We start from the raw sequence: 17,980 nt of genomic DNA on the forward strand, positions 1-17,980 counted from the left end.
ATCGCATTTATCTTTCTACTTCAATCTCTATCTCTAGATTTTATATTTTTATAATTCTACCATTTCTATCTACCTCTCCATTCCACCTCAGAATCTCCGCTGAACCCCTCGATGGGCCCAACATGGACCCCTCCAAGCGCCATGAGCCCACTTCATTCACTGCGGCTTCATCCACCCCAGCAACCGGCCCCCCGCTGTCTACAGACGACGCGACTTCGTCGACTCACAGACTGAGCCATCCCTCTCTCCACGCGATGTCTCTACCTCCTTCTTCCCCAGGACTCTCGTCGGCCGCCCTGTTATCGCCCTCCGATCCCCCCGCGCGTGCTGTCGCGACCCAGGCGCATCCCACCCCACGTCGCATCCCCAGCTCCAGCTCCCTGGCCGAGGAGCGTCGCAAGTCCTCTCCCAGCTTGAAGAAACGCTCATCCACCGCGTCGCTACGTTCCAATCGTGGAGCCTCCACCTCTCCCCGCCCCAGCTTATCGCGACACTCCTCGTCCTCGTTTGGCACCTCTCCGACGAGCGCGTCCGCCACTCACCCAAACATGGCCAAGAAGGCTCACCGAACAGTCTCAGCAGAGCACCCTGTCACTACAGCAGCATCTATCGCAGCAGAGTCCTTTCGCAAAGAAGTAGATTGGCATCAGTCCGCAAAGCTACAGTCGCAGACACTGGTGCTCGTCCATGATGCGTGCTATGGCCATCGCTTCTCGCGCCCGCGAACCTCCCGCGCGGCGCTTAACTCTATCGTCGAGCGTCCGGAGCGCATCCAGGCCAGCGTGCTGGGCATTTCGGCCGCCTATGTTCGACTAGCCCGGCGACATGCAGGAGGCGCGTTCGCTCCTCATCCCGATCTCAATCCGCAGCAGCTGCCCGTGCCGCCGTTCCACATTCGCAAGACAGCGCGCACACTGTCGCTCAGCTCGCCCGCCGTCACGCACGTGCATGGGTCCAAATGGATGGAGGACCTGAAGACCATGTGCGATGCAGCCGAATCCCGGCTTGCGTTGAACGGCAAGGAGTTGGTCCGCCCTCGCAGCGCCGGCAAGGACAGCGCCGCCACCAATGCCCCTGCTTTTCACGAAGGAGACCTGTACTTGTGCTCGGAATCCTTGAGCGCGTTCGAAGGCGCCCTGGGTGGTGTCAGTGAAGGCGTGGATGCAGTCATGGGTCCGGCCCCAACCAAGCGAGCGTTTGTCTGCATCCGCCCGCCCGGTCATCATTGTTCGGCGGGTCATCCGTCAGGCTTCTGTTGGATCAACAACGTCCATGTGGGCATCTCGTATGCGGCCATGACCCATGGCTTGACCCATGCCGCCATTCTCGACTTTGATCTGCATCACGGAGACGGATCGCAAGATATCGCCTGGCAACAGAATCACAGAGCCGTTACTGCGCCACGGAATGCGGCTGCCCATCGAAAGACCATGGTGGGATATTTTAGTCTGCACGATATCAACTCCTATCCGTGTGAAATGGGCGAGCCAGAAAAGGTGCGTAATGCGAGTGTGTGTATCGACAAGGCCCACGGCCAGTCCATCTGGAACGTGCATCTGGAGCCGTGGAAGTCGGATAAAGAGTTTTGGGACCTGTATGCCGCCAAGTACACTGTGCTGATCGACAAGGCGCGTGCTTTCCTGCGCATGCATACCGAACGTCTGGCTAACACGCCCAATGGACCTCCGCCTAAGGCAGCCATTTTTATCTCAGCTGGGTTTGATGCGAGCGAGTGGGAGGGCGCCGGCATGCAGCGACACCAGGTCAACGTGCCCACCGAGTTTTATGCCAGGTTCACGGCCGACGTGGTGCGGATGGCCAACGAGGAGGGCCTGGGGACGGATGGACGGATCATCAGTGTTCTTGAGGGCGGCTACAGCAATCGTGCATTGACAAGCGGTGTGCTCAGTCATTTGTACTGGGCTGGGGGATGCAAAGGGCAGCACCCATGATGTGGACGAGCAGCAGATCAACCGTCTTGCCTCTGAAATGACAGATCGTCTGGGCCTGTCTAATTCAGCAGAGGGGCGATCAGTGACTGAACCGGTCTACAACAGTGAGTGGTGGTCACCAGGCGTGCTGGAGGAATTGGAGGCACTAGTTTATTCGCCGGCAGCACCTGTCAAGCCCCGGGAGAAGGCTGCACCGACCTACTTGACCACAACGCAGTCATTTTCTGCCAAAGTGGTCAATCCCCCGCGAGACCGCAGGTCGACCGGTTCGCACTCTAGCCCGGAGCCCGAAGCACCGTCTCCACCCCCGCCAGTCAGCTGGGCCACTGCCACGCACGAGCTATGCAAGGTTCTAATTCCGACCGGTCGGCAAACGACAAGCTGTCAGCCAGAGGAACTCAACGCAGAGGCATCGCGCCTGCGACGGGAGCGTCAGACAGCGGTGGATGCAGCCTCCACGAGCGCGACCACGGCTGCGGTTGCAGCTGCAGCTGCAGCTGCGGCTACGGCTACGGCTACGGCGGCCGAGGACAGCCGGATGAAGCTCCGCGTGCGAAAGCCCAAGCCCTCGCTGCCTCTGTCGCCTTCAGCCGAGACAGTCAAGCGTCCTGCGGCTCGTGGAAGTCGGAGAACCACCATCGACACAGCTCCAGACACAGCCCCGGCTGTACAGACACCCGCTCGCGTGACCCGCAGGAAGAGCGCAGGGGCTGGCTCAGCAGCATCGACCCCAGAGCCGACCGGGCCCAGACCCGCGACGAGTGCCACGGTGCGCAAAACCAATACTTCACAATCCAGCACCCCTCGATTACCCTCGAGCCCAAATACGCCTCCTGTGCCGCGGGTGCCGCCTGCTTTTCTTTCTGCAGAAAGCGAAGAGTCGCCGAATCCCGATGGGCCGCAAGATGATCTGGACAGTCTGACAGCCGGAGTACGCAAGCTGCACATCAAACTAAAGGTCCCGTCGCCGGAAGAGAACGCGGCTAGGGAGAGAGAAAGAGAGAGACGGATAGCGGAAGAGCGGAAGCGCACAGCGTCCAAGGCTACTTCGAAGACACAGACGCAGACGCAGACCCCCAAGTCACCTCGCAAGCCCGCTGGCCGGGCACAGACGAGCTCGGCTTCAAAGACGGCATCTCGATCTGCAGCGAAGCCTGCGCCAGTGGCCATTCATCCAGGAACAGAAGCCAAGGACGAGCCATCGATCGTTACGCCAGTGACCTCGTCACCGCCGTCCGTGGGCAAAATTGAAAGCAACACCACCAACGGCTGGGACAGAGGCGAATCCGAGGCTGCAGCTGGAATGGTCATGTCGCCGCCGCTGACACCAGGCCGTCCACCATCGGCATTGTATTCTCCTCCAGGGATGACATTGGCGCGGGACGGATTGCCGGTGATGATGTCGAGCGGGGTGATTCCATTTGCAGATACCGTACGGGGAATGCAGGAGGAGGAGGAGCAGAAAGGAGGTAATAATTGATCATTGTTGTGATTCACTCATTGATTTTCCTTGTGTTGGAGTTGATACTTTTGACATTGTTTGATATACCCCTCGTGTTGGAGTTTTCCTATGTCTTCTTTAAGGAATTGATTTTAGCAGATTAATTAATCCAGTGAATGCCACACATATCTCCGAGCAATCTCCGACCAGATCAGATAAAGTTGTGCACCGCCACGCTGAGTCATTTGCCTCTCCGCATGACTCCCGCCGGCGGGCGCTTCCAGCATCTGCCAGAAGCATTATTAACGATTTATCCAATCTACGGAGAATCACTCCCTCATATAACCTAACTCTCTCATTCCCCTCCCCTAACTCTCACTCCCAGTCAACCATAATCTCAAGAATACCAAAATGTCCCCAATACCCACCACCACCCCCTCCCCCAACCAAAAAGCATCATCAGCAGCAGCAGCAACAGACGCCGACCTCGACGCCATCGGCTCGCACTGCTCGCTCCCAACCTGCAACCAACTCGACTTCCTCCCGTTCCGCTGCCCCTCCTGCAAGGGGACATTCTGTCTCGAGCACCGCACCGAAACAGCGCATCAGTGCGCAAACGCACGTATCTCGCCATCACCATCCACCTCCACCTCCACCTCCACATCTACAACCCAGCAGCAAAAACCCACCATCTACACCGCAGATCAATGCGCACACATCTCATGCAAAACGCTCATCAATACACTCACCGACCCCGGCGTGCGGTGCGATCAGTGCCGGAAGGAGTATTGTCTCAAACATAGGTTGAGGGAGAGTCATGATTGTCGGCCTGTCTCGAATAATAACAGGAATGGTGCCAGAGGAGGGAGTGCAGCAGGGGGAGGGACGGATACGTTGAAGTCCATGTTTGGGAAGTTGCGCGCTTGGGGGAAACAACCTACCTCCTCTACATCGATTGGTGGTAGTAGTAGTAGGAAACCACCCAGCCGCGCGGTCCAACTGAATACCTTGAAACGCACCGCCAAGGGGGACAATAATGTTCCCGCTGAGAAACGGATCTATTTACATGTTGTGGGCACGAGCGAGACGACGAATAAGCCGGCGACGGATCCGCCCAGGGGGGAGTTCTTCTATGATGAGAGGTGGAAAGTGGGGAGGGTGTTGGATGATGCGGCGAAACGGTTGCAGGTGGAGAATCTGAATAATCGGGGTGGAGGGGAGGAGGAGAAGTTGAGGGTGTTTCATGTGGAGGGGGGCGTGTTCTTGGAGTTTGGGGAGAGTGTTGGCGGGAGGGTGAAGTCGGGGGATACGGTTGTGTTGTTGAGGGGGGCGGGTGTGGTTTTATAATTACCTCCAGGAGGGAGGGGATCAATAGGGTGTTTTGATCTATGGTGTAGATGAGGAGAGGTGGGGGGGAAATGTAGAGTATATACCCTTGGTATTTGAATCATATTTGTCTATAACAGTTCTACATCTATATACGAAGTATGGGATGCAGCTACACGCTCATCTTCATCTTAATCGCCTTATGCGGCTTATACCCAATCACCTCAAACTCCTCCTCTTTCCAACCATCAACGACCCCACTACCCCGATCTTCCCTCTTGATCCTCACCTCCGGAAACGCCACCGGCTCGCGCTCAATCTGCTCCTTCAACGCATCGACATGATCCAAATAAACATGCGCATCGCCCAACGTATGCACCAATGTCCCGGGAACCATATCCACGGCATGGGCCAACAAATGCGTCAACAACGCATAAGAAGCAATATTAAACGGCACCCCGAGGCCCATATCCGCACTCCTCTGATACAACAAACAATCCAAATGGCCCCTTCCCCACTCCCCATCCCTCACAACACCCTCCTCATCCCTCTTCGCATCGGGAAAGCGGACATAAAACTGCGCAAACATATGACACGGCGGCAGGGCCATAATCCTCATATCCTTAGGATTCCACGCAGACATAATAATTCTGCGATCGAACGGGTTCTCCTTCAATTTCTTGACCACCTCGGCTAACTGATCGACACCCTGACCAGAGTAATCCGTCTTGGCGTCGACATATTCCGCCCCGAAATGTCTCCACTGGAAGCCGTACACGGGACCGAGGTCGCCGACTTCGCGGTGCGAAAGACCGACTTTGTCGAGGTATTCGCGGGAGCCATTGCCATCCCAGATTTTGATCCCGGCTTCGCTGAGGGGCAGGGAGGAGGTCGTGCCGGAGATGAACCAGAGGAGTTCGGCGAGGACGGCGCGCAGGAAGACGCGCTTGGTGGTGAGGAGGGGGAGGATCGGGGTGTATTCTTTGATTCCGGTGGTCGTGTTGGTGGAGGGTTTGGAGAGCGAGAAGCGCATCTGTGGAGGGGCGAAGATCGAGCGGGTTCCGGTGCCCGTGCGGTCGGGGCGGTGCTCGCCTTCGCTGAGGATGCGGCGGATCAGGTTTAGGTATTGGTGTTCTTCGTGGGTTGGGTCATGGGGAATAGGTTCTTGGGGGGTGGTTGTGGTGGTGGTGGTGGATTGAGGAGTAGACTCCTGTGTCGGGAGAGTTTCGGCTGAGGGGGACATGTTGTTATAGTTCTATGTAGTGGCTATTTCTTGGTGTTTTGTGTGTCGTGGTATTTTGGTATAATTGGGTATAAGTGATTATGTGTAGAATGTCTGGTGTGAAGTGGGATGGTTGGAGTAAATGATGGATTGACGCGCCCGCGACGCGCCACGAGGTCATGTGATCGCGTCACGGATGTAATATCCGATCTCGGAAGTAGAAAGTAAGATCTTATAGATGGAGAGTGGCATACTACTCCGCTTTATTCTGGTATCTATTACTCCATCAAATCTACTCCCACCCCCCGCAGAGCCGTCACTACCCACTCCGGATAATTTGTCTTCTCTCCATACAAGTTCCCAAAGAAGTCACGCAAGAACGCCGGGAACCGGTCCTCGATGATCGCCTGCCGCGCCGATCCCATCAGCGACAGCAAATAGTGCACGTTGTGCATTGTAAGCCTAATAAATCATTAGTATACATCAGAGGAAATATCGCAGAGCAACTCACAGATGCGCTCCCACGGTCTCCTTCGCCGCCAAATGGTGCAGGTATGCTCGCGTAATGCCCAGTCCGCCCTGCTCCTTCGGTAGACAGATGCTGCAGGTGCAGCCCTCCTGCACCGGCCGGAAGTCCTCTGCGAAAGACCGGTGTCGCAGGTTCAATGTACCTGTGGGAACCACGGCGTTTCCGAAGCGCTATATCAATTAGTTGGAGTACATCGGATAGGGATACTAGACGTACAGCCGTCCGTGTCGGCCAGACACAGTCAAACATGTCCGCGCCGAGCGCAACTCCCATGATCAAGTCCTCGGGATAGCCCTAACCAGGTCAGCCTATACATACATACACCCGCTGAATGAATAACCTACCACTCCCATCACATATCGCGGCTTCTTCTCCGGGAGCAGTCCCGTGCAAGTATCCACCCTTTCCTGTCAGCCAGAACCCACATGGATAAAGGGTATAACATACACCTTGCAAAAGTCCTCCTTCGCCTCACCACCAGAGAGACCACCAATGGCAATCCCCGGTGTGTCTCGCGCCACCATTTCCTCGCAGCATTGTTTCCGCATTTCCAAATCCAGTCCACCCTGGATAATGCAAAACAGATTCTGTCTCTCGGGGTACTTGTGTGCGTCGATACAACGGTCCAGCCAGCGAACGGAACGCTCCATGGCTTCGTGGATTCTCGCTTGGTCTGGCGAAGTGGTCGCGATCACGTCGTCCAATTGCATGATGATATCGGATCCGATCGAATTTTGTAACGAGATGGAATGCTCGGGCGTGAGCAGCCTGTCAATGTTGTTTTAGCTTCGCCAGCTACCACACAGTTTACCCAAAGAAAGGGATAACGAACATCGGTGTGCCATCATGAGGACTCAAAAACCGTACACCCTCCTCTGTGACTGTCGCAAGTTTAAGCAAGGACACCATTTGGAATCTGCCTCCGTCAGTCAAATATTCCATTCACCAAGATATCATTGGCAGCGCACCCTCCACTATCTGTAAGAATATTTCGGTCCCATCCCTGCAACTTATGCGCCCCGCCTACGGCATCCAGCACCGCCTGTCCGGGTTTCAATCCAAGGTGGTAGGTATTATTCAGACAGAGCTGGCATCCCGTCTGTCGGAGCTGGTCGTACGTCAAGCCCTTCAAAGACGCCTGTGTCGCCACGGGCATGAAGATAGGGAGGGGGACATCGCCATGGGGGAGGCGGAGGGTACTGGCACGTGCTTTTGTTGTCTAGGTATAGATAGTAGTCAGCATACGAGTAGACTCTCAACAGGATTGGAATAACTAGCATACTGAACACTTAGCATGCAAGTCAAAGGTCAATGCCGAGGGCATGGGTTTGCGCGTGGCCGTGGGTGTGGCAGTCGACATGGTTGCGATAGTAGGAGCCCCGCTCGGAGCTGGAGCTGAAGAGGGGATGATGCGGGCAAGGCCTGCGGTTGCTGCCAAATTATAAGAGGCTGTTGGGGTGATGGATAGTCTGGTGCCTGAGCGGCAGCTTCTCATCCAATTCTGCGGGGTGAATCGAGCATACATTCATGAACCACCAGGAAGCATGTCGCTTTTCTGTCTGTCAGCGACTCTTTTTGTCTTTCTTGTTCTGGATCAATATCAGTGATGTTTGTCTTGTTTGTATATTTTGCACTTGGGTGGTATTATACCAAGAATGCTGTAATAGCCATACATAATTACAATACAGACATCTTCCCCGCATTTACTCCGTCTCCTCCATTTCCAAGTATTGCCGGTCCCTGCGGAGGTCAATCAATCTGGAGGATTCCCTGGAGAAGCCTATCTATCCTCCACATGGAAGTCCAATTATCCCCCACGTCTACCTACGAGTGCAATCATCAGCTGCTCGAGGAAATGAAAGATTACAGGCCCAATCGTTCCAATCAATCAACGGCACACAAACCTTGCATACCCGCCTGACTGACGCCCGCAGCAGAAAGAACTTCCGCTCAACTGAGCCAATTTTGCCGATCAGCCACTAGCAAGCAGCCATGCAGCTGAAGTAGCCTTTGGGGATGGCGGTCTGCCTCCGATTCGGGGCTAGTTGAGCTGAACTGAGTTGGAGTCAGCCGGTCTGTCGGTCTTCTCGCCTGGACTTTTCTGCGCTCTCTTTTCCTGTCGGTCTCCCTCTGACACATGGTTGAGTCACGGAGGTTTACGCAACGATCTATTGTGACAAGGGGCGTTGCTACTGCTTCATCATTATTGAGCTGCACGGCAGTCATTTCTCGCCCAAGACACTATGATGAGTGGGGAAAAGGAATTGGACCACGCTGAGAGCGTGCAGGATCTTGAAGCTGCTCCGCAGGTGAGCTTCCTAACTCTCCTCCCCTTCTATTTACAGACTCCTAATGGCGATTTAGGTAACCCAGGAGAGCTACGCTGGGATAGATCTCAGCATTCGTGAGAAAGCTCTGGTCTGGAAGCAAGACTTGCGCATTGTGCCACTCTGCGCGGGCATCTATCTTCTCTGCTATCTGGATCGTTCCAACATAGGTAATTGACATCCTAGGGCATGCAGTATAGTGTGCTGACAGACCAGGGAATGCCAAAATCCTCAACCAAGATACCGGCAATGATCTGCTCTCGGAGACCCATATGACTTCGTACCAGTACACGTAGGTATCTGCTGTCAAATCGACTGCGCGAGTGCTAATCATGCAGTGTCGCACTCATGGTGTTCTTGATCGCGTATGCGCTGTTCGAAGTGCCTTCCAACTATCTTCTCAAGAAGTTGAAGCCCAGTGTAAGTCGCCCCATTGCTTTCGGGGATTGGCTAACACAAACAGAGATGGATCGGTTTCCTCATGCTAGCCTGGGGAGCTACCACAATGGGCTTGGGCGGCTCGCACAATTTCTCCCAAGTAACTGGTATCCGATTCCTGCTCGGAGGTAATTAACGAAGATAGTGCTCAATTGACTTTTGTGGAATCTGCTGACCCTGACATGACAGCCACGGAGGCCGGTCTCTTCCCCGGACTCGTATACTACCTGACCTTCTGGTATCGCAATTCAGAGCGGTCCATGCGTGTTGCTCTCATCCTAGCGTCCGCCACTCTCGCGGGTGCTTTTGGCGGCGCCATTGCCTACGGAGTAGGACATATGAACGAGGTTCGCGGCCTATCAGCCTGGCGATGGCTGTTCATCATCGAAGGTGCTCCGTCGTGCGCCTCGGCTTTTCTCGTTTGGTTCTTCCTCCCTGACTATCCCGAGTCGGCTTCGTGGCTCAGCCCGGAAGAAAAGGCTCTTGCTATCCACAGACTGAAAGAGGAAGGCTCCCATGGGGCGGCCAAGGCCATGAGCTGGGAAGAAGCGAAGGAGATCCTGACGGATTGGAGACTATACGCGCACTATATAGTTAGTCCCCCAGCGCAACTCAGCGACAGGCCCTAACAATGCTTGGTATAGGTGTATTTCGGCATCTCGACCCCATTCTCTAGTCTTTCCCTGTTTACCCCTGCCATTGTCAGTGGCCTGGGATATGCGGATCTGCGGGCCCAACTCATGACAGTACCACCATGGGCTGCTGCCTATGTGGTGACCACGGTCGTTGCATGGTCCGCTGACTACTTCAACAGGTATGTAGCCATCTGCTTCCTTCCAGTGTAGTACTGATATATGAACCGAAACACAGCCGTGGTCTGCATTCCGCCCTCTTTGCGTTTATCGGAGCCATGGGCTTCCTCGCATCTGCCGTCCTTCCCGCAGACGCATACTTGGTACGCGCAAGCATCCATCTCAATCCAGCCTTTATTCAAACGACCACCCCGCTAATTCCTGCAACAGCACCGATACGGATGTCTCGTAGTCGCAGCTAGCGGCTCCTTTGCCTGCATCCCGCCATTACTCGGCTGGCTATCTGCCAATATCCGCTCCACAGCAGGGACCGGCCTAGCCATTGCATTGAACGTGTCATTCGGGGCGCCGGGACAGATTGTAGGGGTATGGATTTATAAGTCCGACGAGGAGAAGAAGGGTTATCCGACGGGACATTTGACGAATGCGGCGCTGCTGCTGATGGTCACGACGGGATGCATTCTGCTGCGACTGTATTATGGATGGAGGAACAAGTGGGCCAAGGGGGGTGAGAGGTTCGCTTATTGATTGATTAATTGATTGATTCACTGCGTGCTTAACAGGTTAGTATACCATGAATATATATTTGAAGTTAGGGTCTGTCAGCCTGGCGAGGGTCAACTCCTGTGTCGAAGGGAATAGTACTCACCAGCATCGATTTTTCATATCCGCTGCATCAATTCTTCTCAGGTCATCCCCTGGAGAACTCGAACTCAGAATTAATTCCAGCACTCCTCAGCAACCCACTTCGCATCCGAGTATTTCTTGCGTAAGTCTCGAGAAGTAAGACGGTGAACGAGTCATGCTAGTGCGAAAAAAAGAAAAAGGGACTAGCAAGAAAAAGGCAGTTAGTTCTGGACAACAAGACGCGCAGAAAACAAGTATTCCAGCGGGTCTTGGGACACAACCATTCGTAAGTCTCTCTGCTGGGTTTTTCCCAGGAGGGCCCTAGTGAAGCCCTGAATGGCATAATTGCTATCTACCGTATGGTGGAAGGGTGCGCGGGTCCCACGGAGAATAATAAATGAATGATTGGCATGCGAACCATGGAACCGGAGAGACTGGCGGGCGGGCGGGCACAACACGTGAGGGAAATAAGGTTAAGCTCAGGGCCATGACGGGCTGCTAAAACAGAGGTTTGGTTTGCCAATATTCAGCATCCCCTGGAGGTATAGGGGCCAGCCATCACTACTGTATCACCCGCTAAGCACTATCCAACCTGGTATCCCAGGGGTTTGGGTGCTGTGGATATTCCGCGTCTGACAAAACTCCCGAACTGGCGGTGGGACCTGAGGGTCTCCCACTTTTCTTTTCTTCACTTAGCGCTGACTGCCCTTGAGGAACTGCTCAGCGCCCAAATAGTGAAATAACCAAAATTTAGATTGATAGCATGACTTCATTCAAAAGTAAACGAGACAATGAAAAAATATCAATCCCGGTAGACATTAGTCTGTACACTCATTCATGGAAGGGCTTTCCCAACCAGACACTGCCTCAGAAAAAGACACAACGGTCTGGATTAATTGAAAAGAAACAATTCCCGAGAAGATCCCCTCAACTCCGCCCATAAACGCTGTGAGAAACGATAAGCAAAAGAAGACGAACAATTTTTTTTTTCTTTTGGTTTTGTCAATTTTCCCCTGTCTGCATTCAGCTGGCGCACGGCAAACCGCTCCTGCTCCGCATTGGGCGATCGCTTGTCTAGTGTGCATGGGCGATGGGCGCATTTCTGCTTCGTCGGAATTGGCCACAGATTGCTGAGCGGGCATAGGGAGGAAGGGGAAAAAAAATAAATAAAAGAAGACTGGCAGTCTGAGTCGCTGCCATGATGAAGGAGGAAAGAGAATAAGGGCCTCAAAACGAGCTCGATCAAACTGTCAAAAAACTCACACCTCGCACGAATCTGTTCTGTCGTCCTATAGCATTCGACCGGGGCCCGACTGTCTGTTTTAGAGAACTGGTGAATATGATAACAGGACTGTCAGATGCGCTCGCCGCCTGCGGCATGAATCAAAAGAATATGACCGGACCATCCGAGCCGAATACGGCAGGGGCACCGCAGAACAGTCAGGGGCCAAGGTTCATCCGCTCAACGGTAACCGTCTTCCCGCAGGAAGTGAACCTCAGCCATGTCCACAATCCACCCCATACTGTTGTCGTGCCATTCGGCGTTGGGAAAATAATCAAGGGAATCGAGCGGGAGAGAAGCAAACAAGTCTCGAGAACGAAGAAGGAAAGGTTCATTGTCGACATCCGAAATGTTGTACATATCTGCGAGACCTGAGGAGTAGGCATCAGTCCGGATAGCGTCGTACATAACATGCAACCTGAGCATAGAAAGAAATAAAAAGAACCGAAGTAGACGAGAGCGACAGAAAGGAGAGAGACATGAGTCATTCTCCTGGTGAACATCCAGACAAGATCTAGAAATACAGCCTCTCGACGGACATCAGGGGTTGGTGGTCTTGGTCAACGCCCTATAAGCGACCTCAGCAGCATCTTCTCGGGCATTGTTATGACCGTCGAAGAAGTATCGTCCCGGAATTATCCACGGAATATTCGGGACATGGTGCTGTACGGTGACCTTGGAGGTCCAAGCTGTGCGACCTCCTGAACAGCGACACACCCGTCAGTATAACCAGATCTTTTGTTTGACTTGGGAAGGCTCAAAAGTCGGTGAAGCACAGCTTATCTGCACCATCACAAGCACACAGTGGACAACAGCAAGCAATGAGGGGCAAGGAAGGGACATGGAACTCCAGCAACGAGGGGTAACCAGGAGAGTCGAAGGCTGGGAGATACGAAGAAAAGGGCTTCTCACCTCGACGATCCGAATCGTAAAGGTAAACCGGCTCCTTCAACTTGTTCTCGAAGCAGTATACTTTGTGAGAAGTCAGGGTTAGTTATCTGACAGAAGAAGGGGGCCGCCGTCACGGCTAAGTCGAAAGTGCAGAGAGGAAGATTATTGCAGCGGAGTGGGGCATACTTTCAAGTCTGTCCTGCCAATGCCTGCTTTCCTTTGCGGCCTGCGAAGTCTTGGTGGCCATGATGAAGGATGTGTGTGTTTTCGTTTTCGTAGTAGAAGAAAACAATTGGTGAGAATGACTGGCTTTGATTTTCACCAAAGAGAAATCAAAGCGCAGATCTGAATTGGGTTCGATATCCCACAACGGTTGGAGAACAAAACTCTCTCGCACGGCAGACAATACTTCACACCCTGAGTAATTGAAAATAATAGGAAGAGGGGTTTTCGACCACACAACACCAATGGATGGTCAGATCTTCAAAGTAGAATTGAGTGGGACTAATGATGGTTCAGATGAAAGATAGAAAAATATTTGCCAGTCCTTGTTGCTTTGTCTTGACTTTGCTTGGGGGATTTGCGAACTGGTCTGCTCTTTCAATCGAACAGCGTCGATAGACCTGGGAAGCGGGGAGTCATATAAACTGTGGGCCATACCCTCCCAAACCCCGAAATGTCACTGTGCAAGCAAGTCCAATTTGGCGTGACAAACACGGAACCTAATCATCAAACCTAACGGACGGGCTTATGCATGCCGATGTGGACATGGCACAGTGTCAGCAATTTCTTCCCCTCCTTATCCCCCTCCACTCAGGGAACGCCAGTTGCATGGAGTACATGCGGATCATTTTGAGGCTGCAAGCTGGAACGGGCCGGCGCACGCCGATTGAATGTGTGCCCTTGAAGAAACGCCAGGAGACAGGGAATAGGACCGCTAGTCTCCACACAGGCCAGATCTACTGACAGACAGGGGGGGGGGGGGATGGGGGATAATCCAAGACAAAGAAATGAAGCTGTGATACAGGGGGTAAAACAGAAAATCTGCCAGTTCGTAGTCATTGTTGTTTGACAACTCAGAAAGGACGCCTGGACTCCCGGTCTTCGTGGCTCGAGTTCTGCTTCTCCTGTCCCGCAAACGATGTATACATCGGGTAGGAACAAGCCACTCGCCTCATAGACGCTCTTCAGGAAGGAGGTCCGTCTCTTTCTGGAAGACATGGGACGGTTGACGGGGAACCTGAGAAGGCCTAGTAGTAGTTGCCCAAAAGCGGAGGAGGGACCCATAGACCGAATGGCGACGAATCGAAACCAGAGTATGATTTTATGTTGACCAGTTGGGCCACTCAGAATATTGGAAGCGGGCCCAAAGACCACCGTGCCAGCTCATCAAAAGACTCGAATCATAAAAATTCGAGCCATTGTCAATTTTAGACCCATCAAATGGTACCCTCAGCCCTAGAACAAAACGGTCATTGACCGGGCCGCTCTGCATGGGTACTTGTTATCGGGAAGGGGGCTGCAGAGTCCAGGGTGGCCAGAGCTTGCTCGATGGCATCACTATAATCCGGAAGGGGTAAAAAACGAAACCTTCAGCAGGGGTCTGAAAACAGAAAACAGTGTTGGAAGGCCAGCTTGTGCACCAGAATCACTCTGAGGGAGACACAAATTGCCAGCGAAGAGCGAGCTGGGTATGCTTGACCCAGGCCATTTCCGGTAGTAGAGATGCCATGATTCGTTGCTTTCCTCTGGCATTGTGTTGGGCATTCATACGTGCATCATTTCGATTCAATCTCTCTTCGCTTGCAATATGCAACTACTTGCGAACCACCTTAGAGGGGAAAGGGAAGGGGGGGGAAAAGAGACCGGGGGGGGGTTGTGTTAATAATTATTTCTCTGTTAGTTTATTGGAAGCAGCAAGGAAATCGTGGAAAGTGATGAAGAACCTGCATAAGCAAGCAAGATTGATAACCAGCGCGCCAAACAACGGGGAAGGCTGGAACGTTTCCACGAACCGCTTTTCGAGGCGGCGACCAGCCCGTTGATTCGACGCGCCGTTGCGTTTCTTTTTTGGCGACGAGCCTCGATCTGCCCCGCATCGTGTCTTGGAGAGGAGTTTCATCTGGAGATGGAGTTGAGTAGGATAATAGAACGATTGATTTAACAGTGGTGGAGACAGTAGACCGAAAATAAAAGAAGTTATCAAGGTTCCAGTAATCATGTCACTCTCCGGTAACATCTTGGAATAGTATCCCTACAAGGGGGTGGTGTGTACCTGGCTGCCATTCATTCCACCATCGATTCCCTCTTGTGGTGTACCTTCATCAGCACAGCAGTATCTTCTGGTTTCTTTTTTTTTTTTTTTTTTCTTCGTCCCATTCCAAGCCTAGCCAGATCATGCATGCTGTCCTCTTCGCTTGCCATCTGATCTGGTCCAGACCAGGGGTGGAACAAGTCAGGCAGACAAGGAACGAACTATAATCGCGGGTCCTGTTCCCCGGCCGGGACAGCAAGAGTCGACAGCAAGCTAGTAGCTGGCTAAAAAAGGTCCAAGGTGGCTGGCTGGGCATTAGGTTCATGAGATATGCAGCATTCTAAACTGACATGCGCAAGCGTCATCCCCAAGTTCAATGCTGATCATAATTCAAAATAGTACCAGGAAGATGCCAGCAGAGAGAAGGAAAGGTGAGGCTGAAACAGGCAGCCAACTCAGGTTCACACCACCCACTTGCTTGCCTAGTACTACTTAGTACTGCTAAGTAGTAAGTAAACTACTAAACTACATCCAGCAATCATCACCACCACCACCAACACCACCACCACCATCCACCCCCCTCATCCGAACCTGCACGACCCTCGGGTTCCTGTAACACATCATCGCCAATCATGCCGGTCTGTCCTTCCGGCAACCGCCCAAATGTACCACCCCCACTCCCCTTCCAACTGCGCAAATACCAGGAAGAAGTAGACAAGAAAAATTTAGAGCACATGGACCAACCAAAATTCAATGCGAACCCACCCTTGCCAAATCCCAATCTAAAAAAACAAAGAAATAGAAAATCCCATCATCATTTGCGGTCGTTATCGTCGTTAGAGCCAAGTGGTCGGCTAGCGAACCCCTGTCAATGAAAGTGCGCCGGTTTGCAAACCGGTCTTTCCCCTCACAACACGATGGCATGACGTGTTGCCGCCGTGTCGCCCTTGACCATCCGTTCTTCCTCCATCGATAGCCTATCATTCTTCATGCGGACCCTCGTCGGTGGAACACCTCATCGAGAAATCGCCGGGGACCCATGAGCTCAATACTCTTCGAAAGGGTTGAACGCATCGGCTGGATGAATTGGGTGTGTCTCTTCGTGTGCCATCGGCGTCGGATGCAATCATCAACTAGGGATACTAGGCCTGTGGCAACAAACACACTGTACACTAGTCAGCCCCAAACTCTAAAAAGGAAGACCATCGACCCGACACTAAAGAGAGGGGAGTTACTTACTCGGCGACGTCGGGCATCTTCTCATACACTGACGGGTCGCTGATCCACATGGATGATGGTGGAACCCATCCGCCCTTTTTCTCCTCCTCAGCTGCTTCCATCGGTGTCAGGATCTCTGGGACAATATGGGCGACAGTCTTGGATGTGCGCGTGTTAACCAGGTGATAGGAGACTTCGCGCAACTCTCCCTCTTTCCGACACTCGCGTCTCCATTGGTACCGTGTCGACCAGTACTCAAACTCATATCGCTTGGAGAGACCTGCACCCCGGCGCCTCAGTTCTACGTGAGCATAATTGGAAAATTCCAATAAAGTGCTATCAGTGAGCACAAAATGGCGATCCCAACCACCTCTGTGGTCGGAGGGCTTGTCCTCAAAAGATTCATCATCATCTTCCGCCGACCTATAGCCGGAGTCCTGGCGCTTATGTTCGTGGCTAGGCAGTGATCCGTGGCCACTTGAACCCGGCCGCAAGCTAGCCAACACACTACCCCAAGACCGTCGAAACACCGGATGCCTGTCCGAACTCGACGCGACAGGCCGTCGTTCGGAGTGGCACACTTCCCGCCCAGAGTCTCGACAGTAGCGTCGGAAGGAGCACTTTCGCGTAAACAGGTCATACATGCGAAGATGGAACAACGTTACATCTTGCTGATATCCGCCTCTTTGCGGCACCATCGTGTCGACGCGGAGGTTCATGTTTCCATCGAGTGTTGCATCGTCATGTCGAATCAGGAGTCGTCGAGAGGACGGGAATAGCTGCCCAAAAGTCGACGGGTCGGAAGGGACAACATCTGTTGAGAAAACGTCCAGCTGACGGTCGATTACTTCGTAGCGCGGGGTCTCTGGGGGATCATCTTCCGACGGGACCGTAGAGGCGTAGGTCGACACTGAGGCTTTAGGATCTTCTTCATCGTAAATGTCCATGTCTATGCCTCCTCGGTGAAGGGGAGTGGGTCGATCGCTGTAGATCGTAGGGGCCGTGCTTTTCGAGCGTTCCGAGACATCACTGTTAGTGGAACTGGAACTGCCACCGGTCCTCGAACCATTCCGGTAAGACGATGCACCGTGGGATCCCATGACGGCGCTAATGTGATAGGGGGGCGCCGTCGGATAGGTTGTGAAGCGATAATAACCAAGCGGACGTGCAAGGATGGTGGCGTATAGTTTTGGGTATCGTTCTGGCTGGTCGAAGAGTGACAAGAGACTGTTTCAATACCCGAGCCGATCCGACAGTAGCACTTAATTCCTAATCCAGGCAAGCTTAAGGGATAAGTTGCATATAGTAGGGGGTGGGAAGGTGAAAAGAGTGGTGGTAGCGAGTTAAGCACACAGGATGAGGTAGGGATAAATATGTATTTCAATCATAGCCTGATCTCGTGGTCCAAGCAACTTTCCCGCACAAAAGCCCCAGCAGTCTCAGAGTCCGTAGGTGAGGGGATTCGGGAAGAGCAGTGCACAATGAGGCAAATTTCAATCCAAGAGCAGGATAATTTGGTCAGATGAAGAGGAGGGGGGTGTTTCGGCGAAAGGGACAGGCGAGATCGAGCGGATAGAGAGAGAGGGAGAGGGATTGGAGGGGAGGGAGTTGGCGTGAGAATAAACACGGGTGTAGAATAATAATAGGAACCGTAATCGTGA

General features: G+C 53.1%; 5 protein-coding genes across 5 annotated transcripts; 2 read left to right on the plus strand and 3 right to left on the minus strand.

Annotated features, from left to right (window-relative positions):
- Positions 1-2: 2 nt before the first annotated feature.
- On the plus strand, positions 3-4,201 carry An14g00560 (uncharacterized protein; the record flags this gene model as incomplete). The annotated part of the gene is given in 3 exon segments (XM_059744024.1): positions 3-1,899; positions 1,910-3,421; positions 3,567-4,201. Coding segments are annotated over 3 exon segments (4,044 nt in total), but the record flags the coding sequence as incomplete, so codon positions are not given.
- A 690-nt stretch (positions 4,202-4,891) lies between these two features.
- On the minus strand, positions 4,892-5,962 carry An14g00570 (uncharacterized protein; the record flags this gene model as incomplete). The annotated part of the gene is made up of 1 exon (XM_001400649.3): positions 4,892-5,962. One exon carries the CDS (start codon positions 5,960-5,962, stop codon positions 4,892-4,894), a length of 1,071 nt encoding a protein of 356 aa, XP_001400686.1.
- A 257-nt stretch (positions 5,963-6,219) lies between these two features.
- On the minus strand, positions 6,220-7,830 carry An14g00580 (uncharacterized protein; the record flags this gene model as incomplete). The annotated part of the gene is made up of 8 exons (XM_001400650.3): positions 6,220-6,403; positions 6,453-6,640; positions 6,687-6,764; positions 6,815-6,872; positions 6,918-7,238; positions 7,303-7,386; positions 7,439-7,689; positions 7,753-7,830. 8 exons carry the CDS (start codon positions 7,828-7,830, stop codon positions 6,220-6,222), a joined length of 1,242 nt encoding a protein of 413 aa, XP_001400687.3.
- Positions 7,831-8,713: 883 nt separating this feature from the next.
- An14g00590 (uncharacterized protein) lies at positions 8,714-11,010 on the plus strand (the record flags this gene model as incomplete). The annotated part of the gene is made up of 11 exons (XM_059744025.1): positions 8,714-8,779; positions 8,835-8,967; positions 9,014-9,089; positions 9,136-9,217; positions 9,261-9,363; positions 9,425-9,828; positions 9,880-10,049; positions 10,106-10,190; positions 10,258-10,555; positions 10,644-10,816; positions 10,900-11,010. The coding sequence occupies 11 exons, from the start codon at positions 8,714-8,716 to the stop codon at positions 11,008-11,010; spliced, it is 1,701 nt and encodes a 566-aa protein (XP_059602236.1).
- A 4,464-nt stretch (positions 11,011-15,474) lies between these two features.
- Positions 15,475-17,419, minus strand: An14g00600 (hypothetical protein; the record flags this gene model as incomplete). Its single annotated transcript, XM_001400652.3, has 3 exons — positions 15,475-15,599; positions 15,693-15,883; positions 16,341-17,419. 3 exons carry the CDS (start codon positions 17,417-17,419, stop codon positions 15,475-15,477), a joined length of 1,395 nt encoding a protein of 464 aa, XP_001400689.3.
- Positions 17,420-17,980: the final 561 nt, after the last annotated feature.

The sequence above is a fragment of the Aspergillus niger genome (assembly GCF_000002855.4).
Source record: "Aspergillus niger supercontig An14".
Classification (NCBI taxonomy): Eukaryota; Fungi; Ascomycota; class Eurotiomycetes; order Eurotiales; family Aspergillaceae; genus Aspergillus; species Aspergillus niger.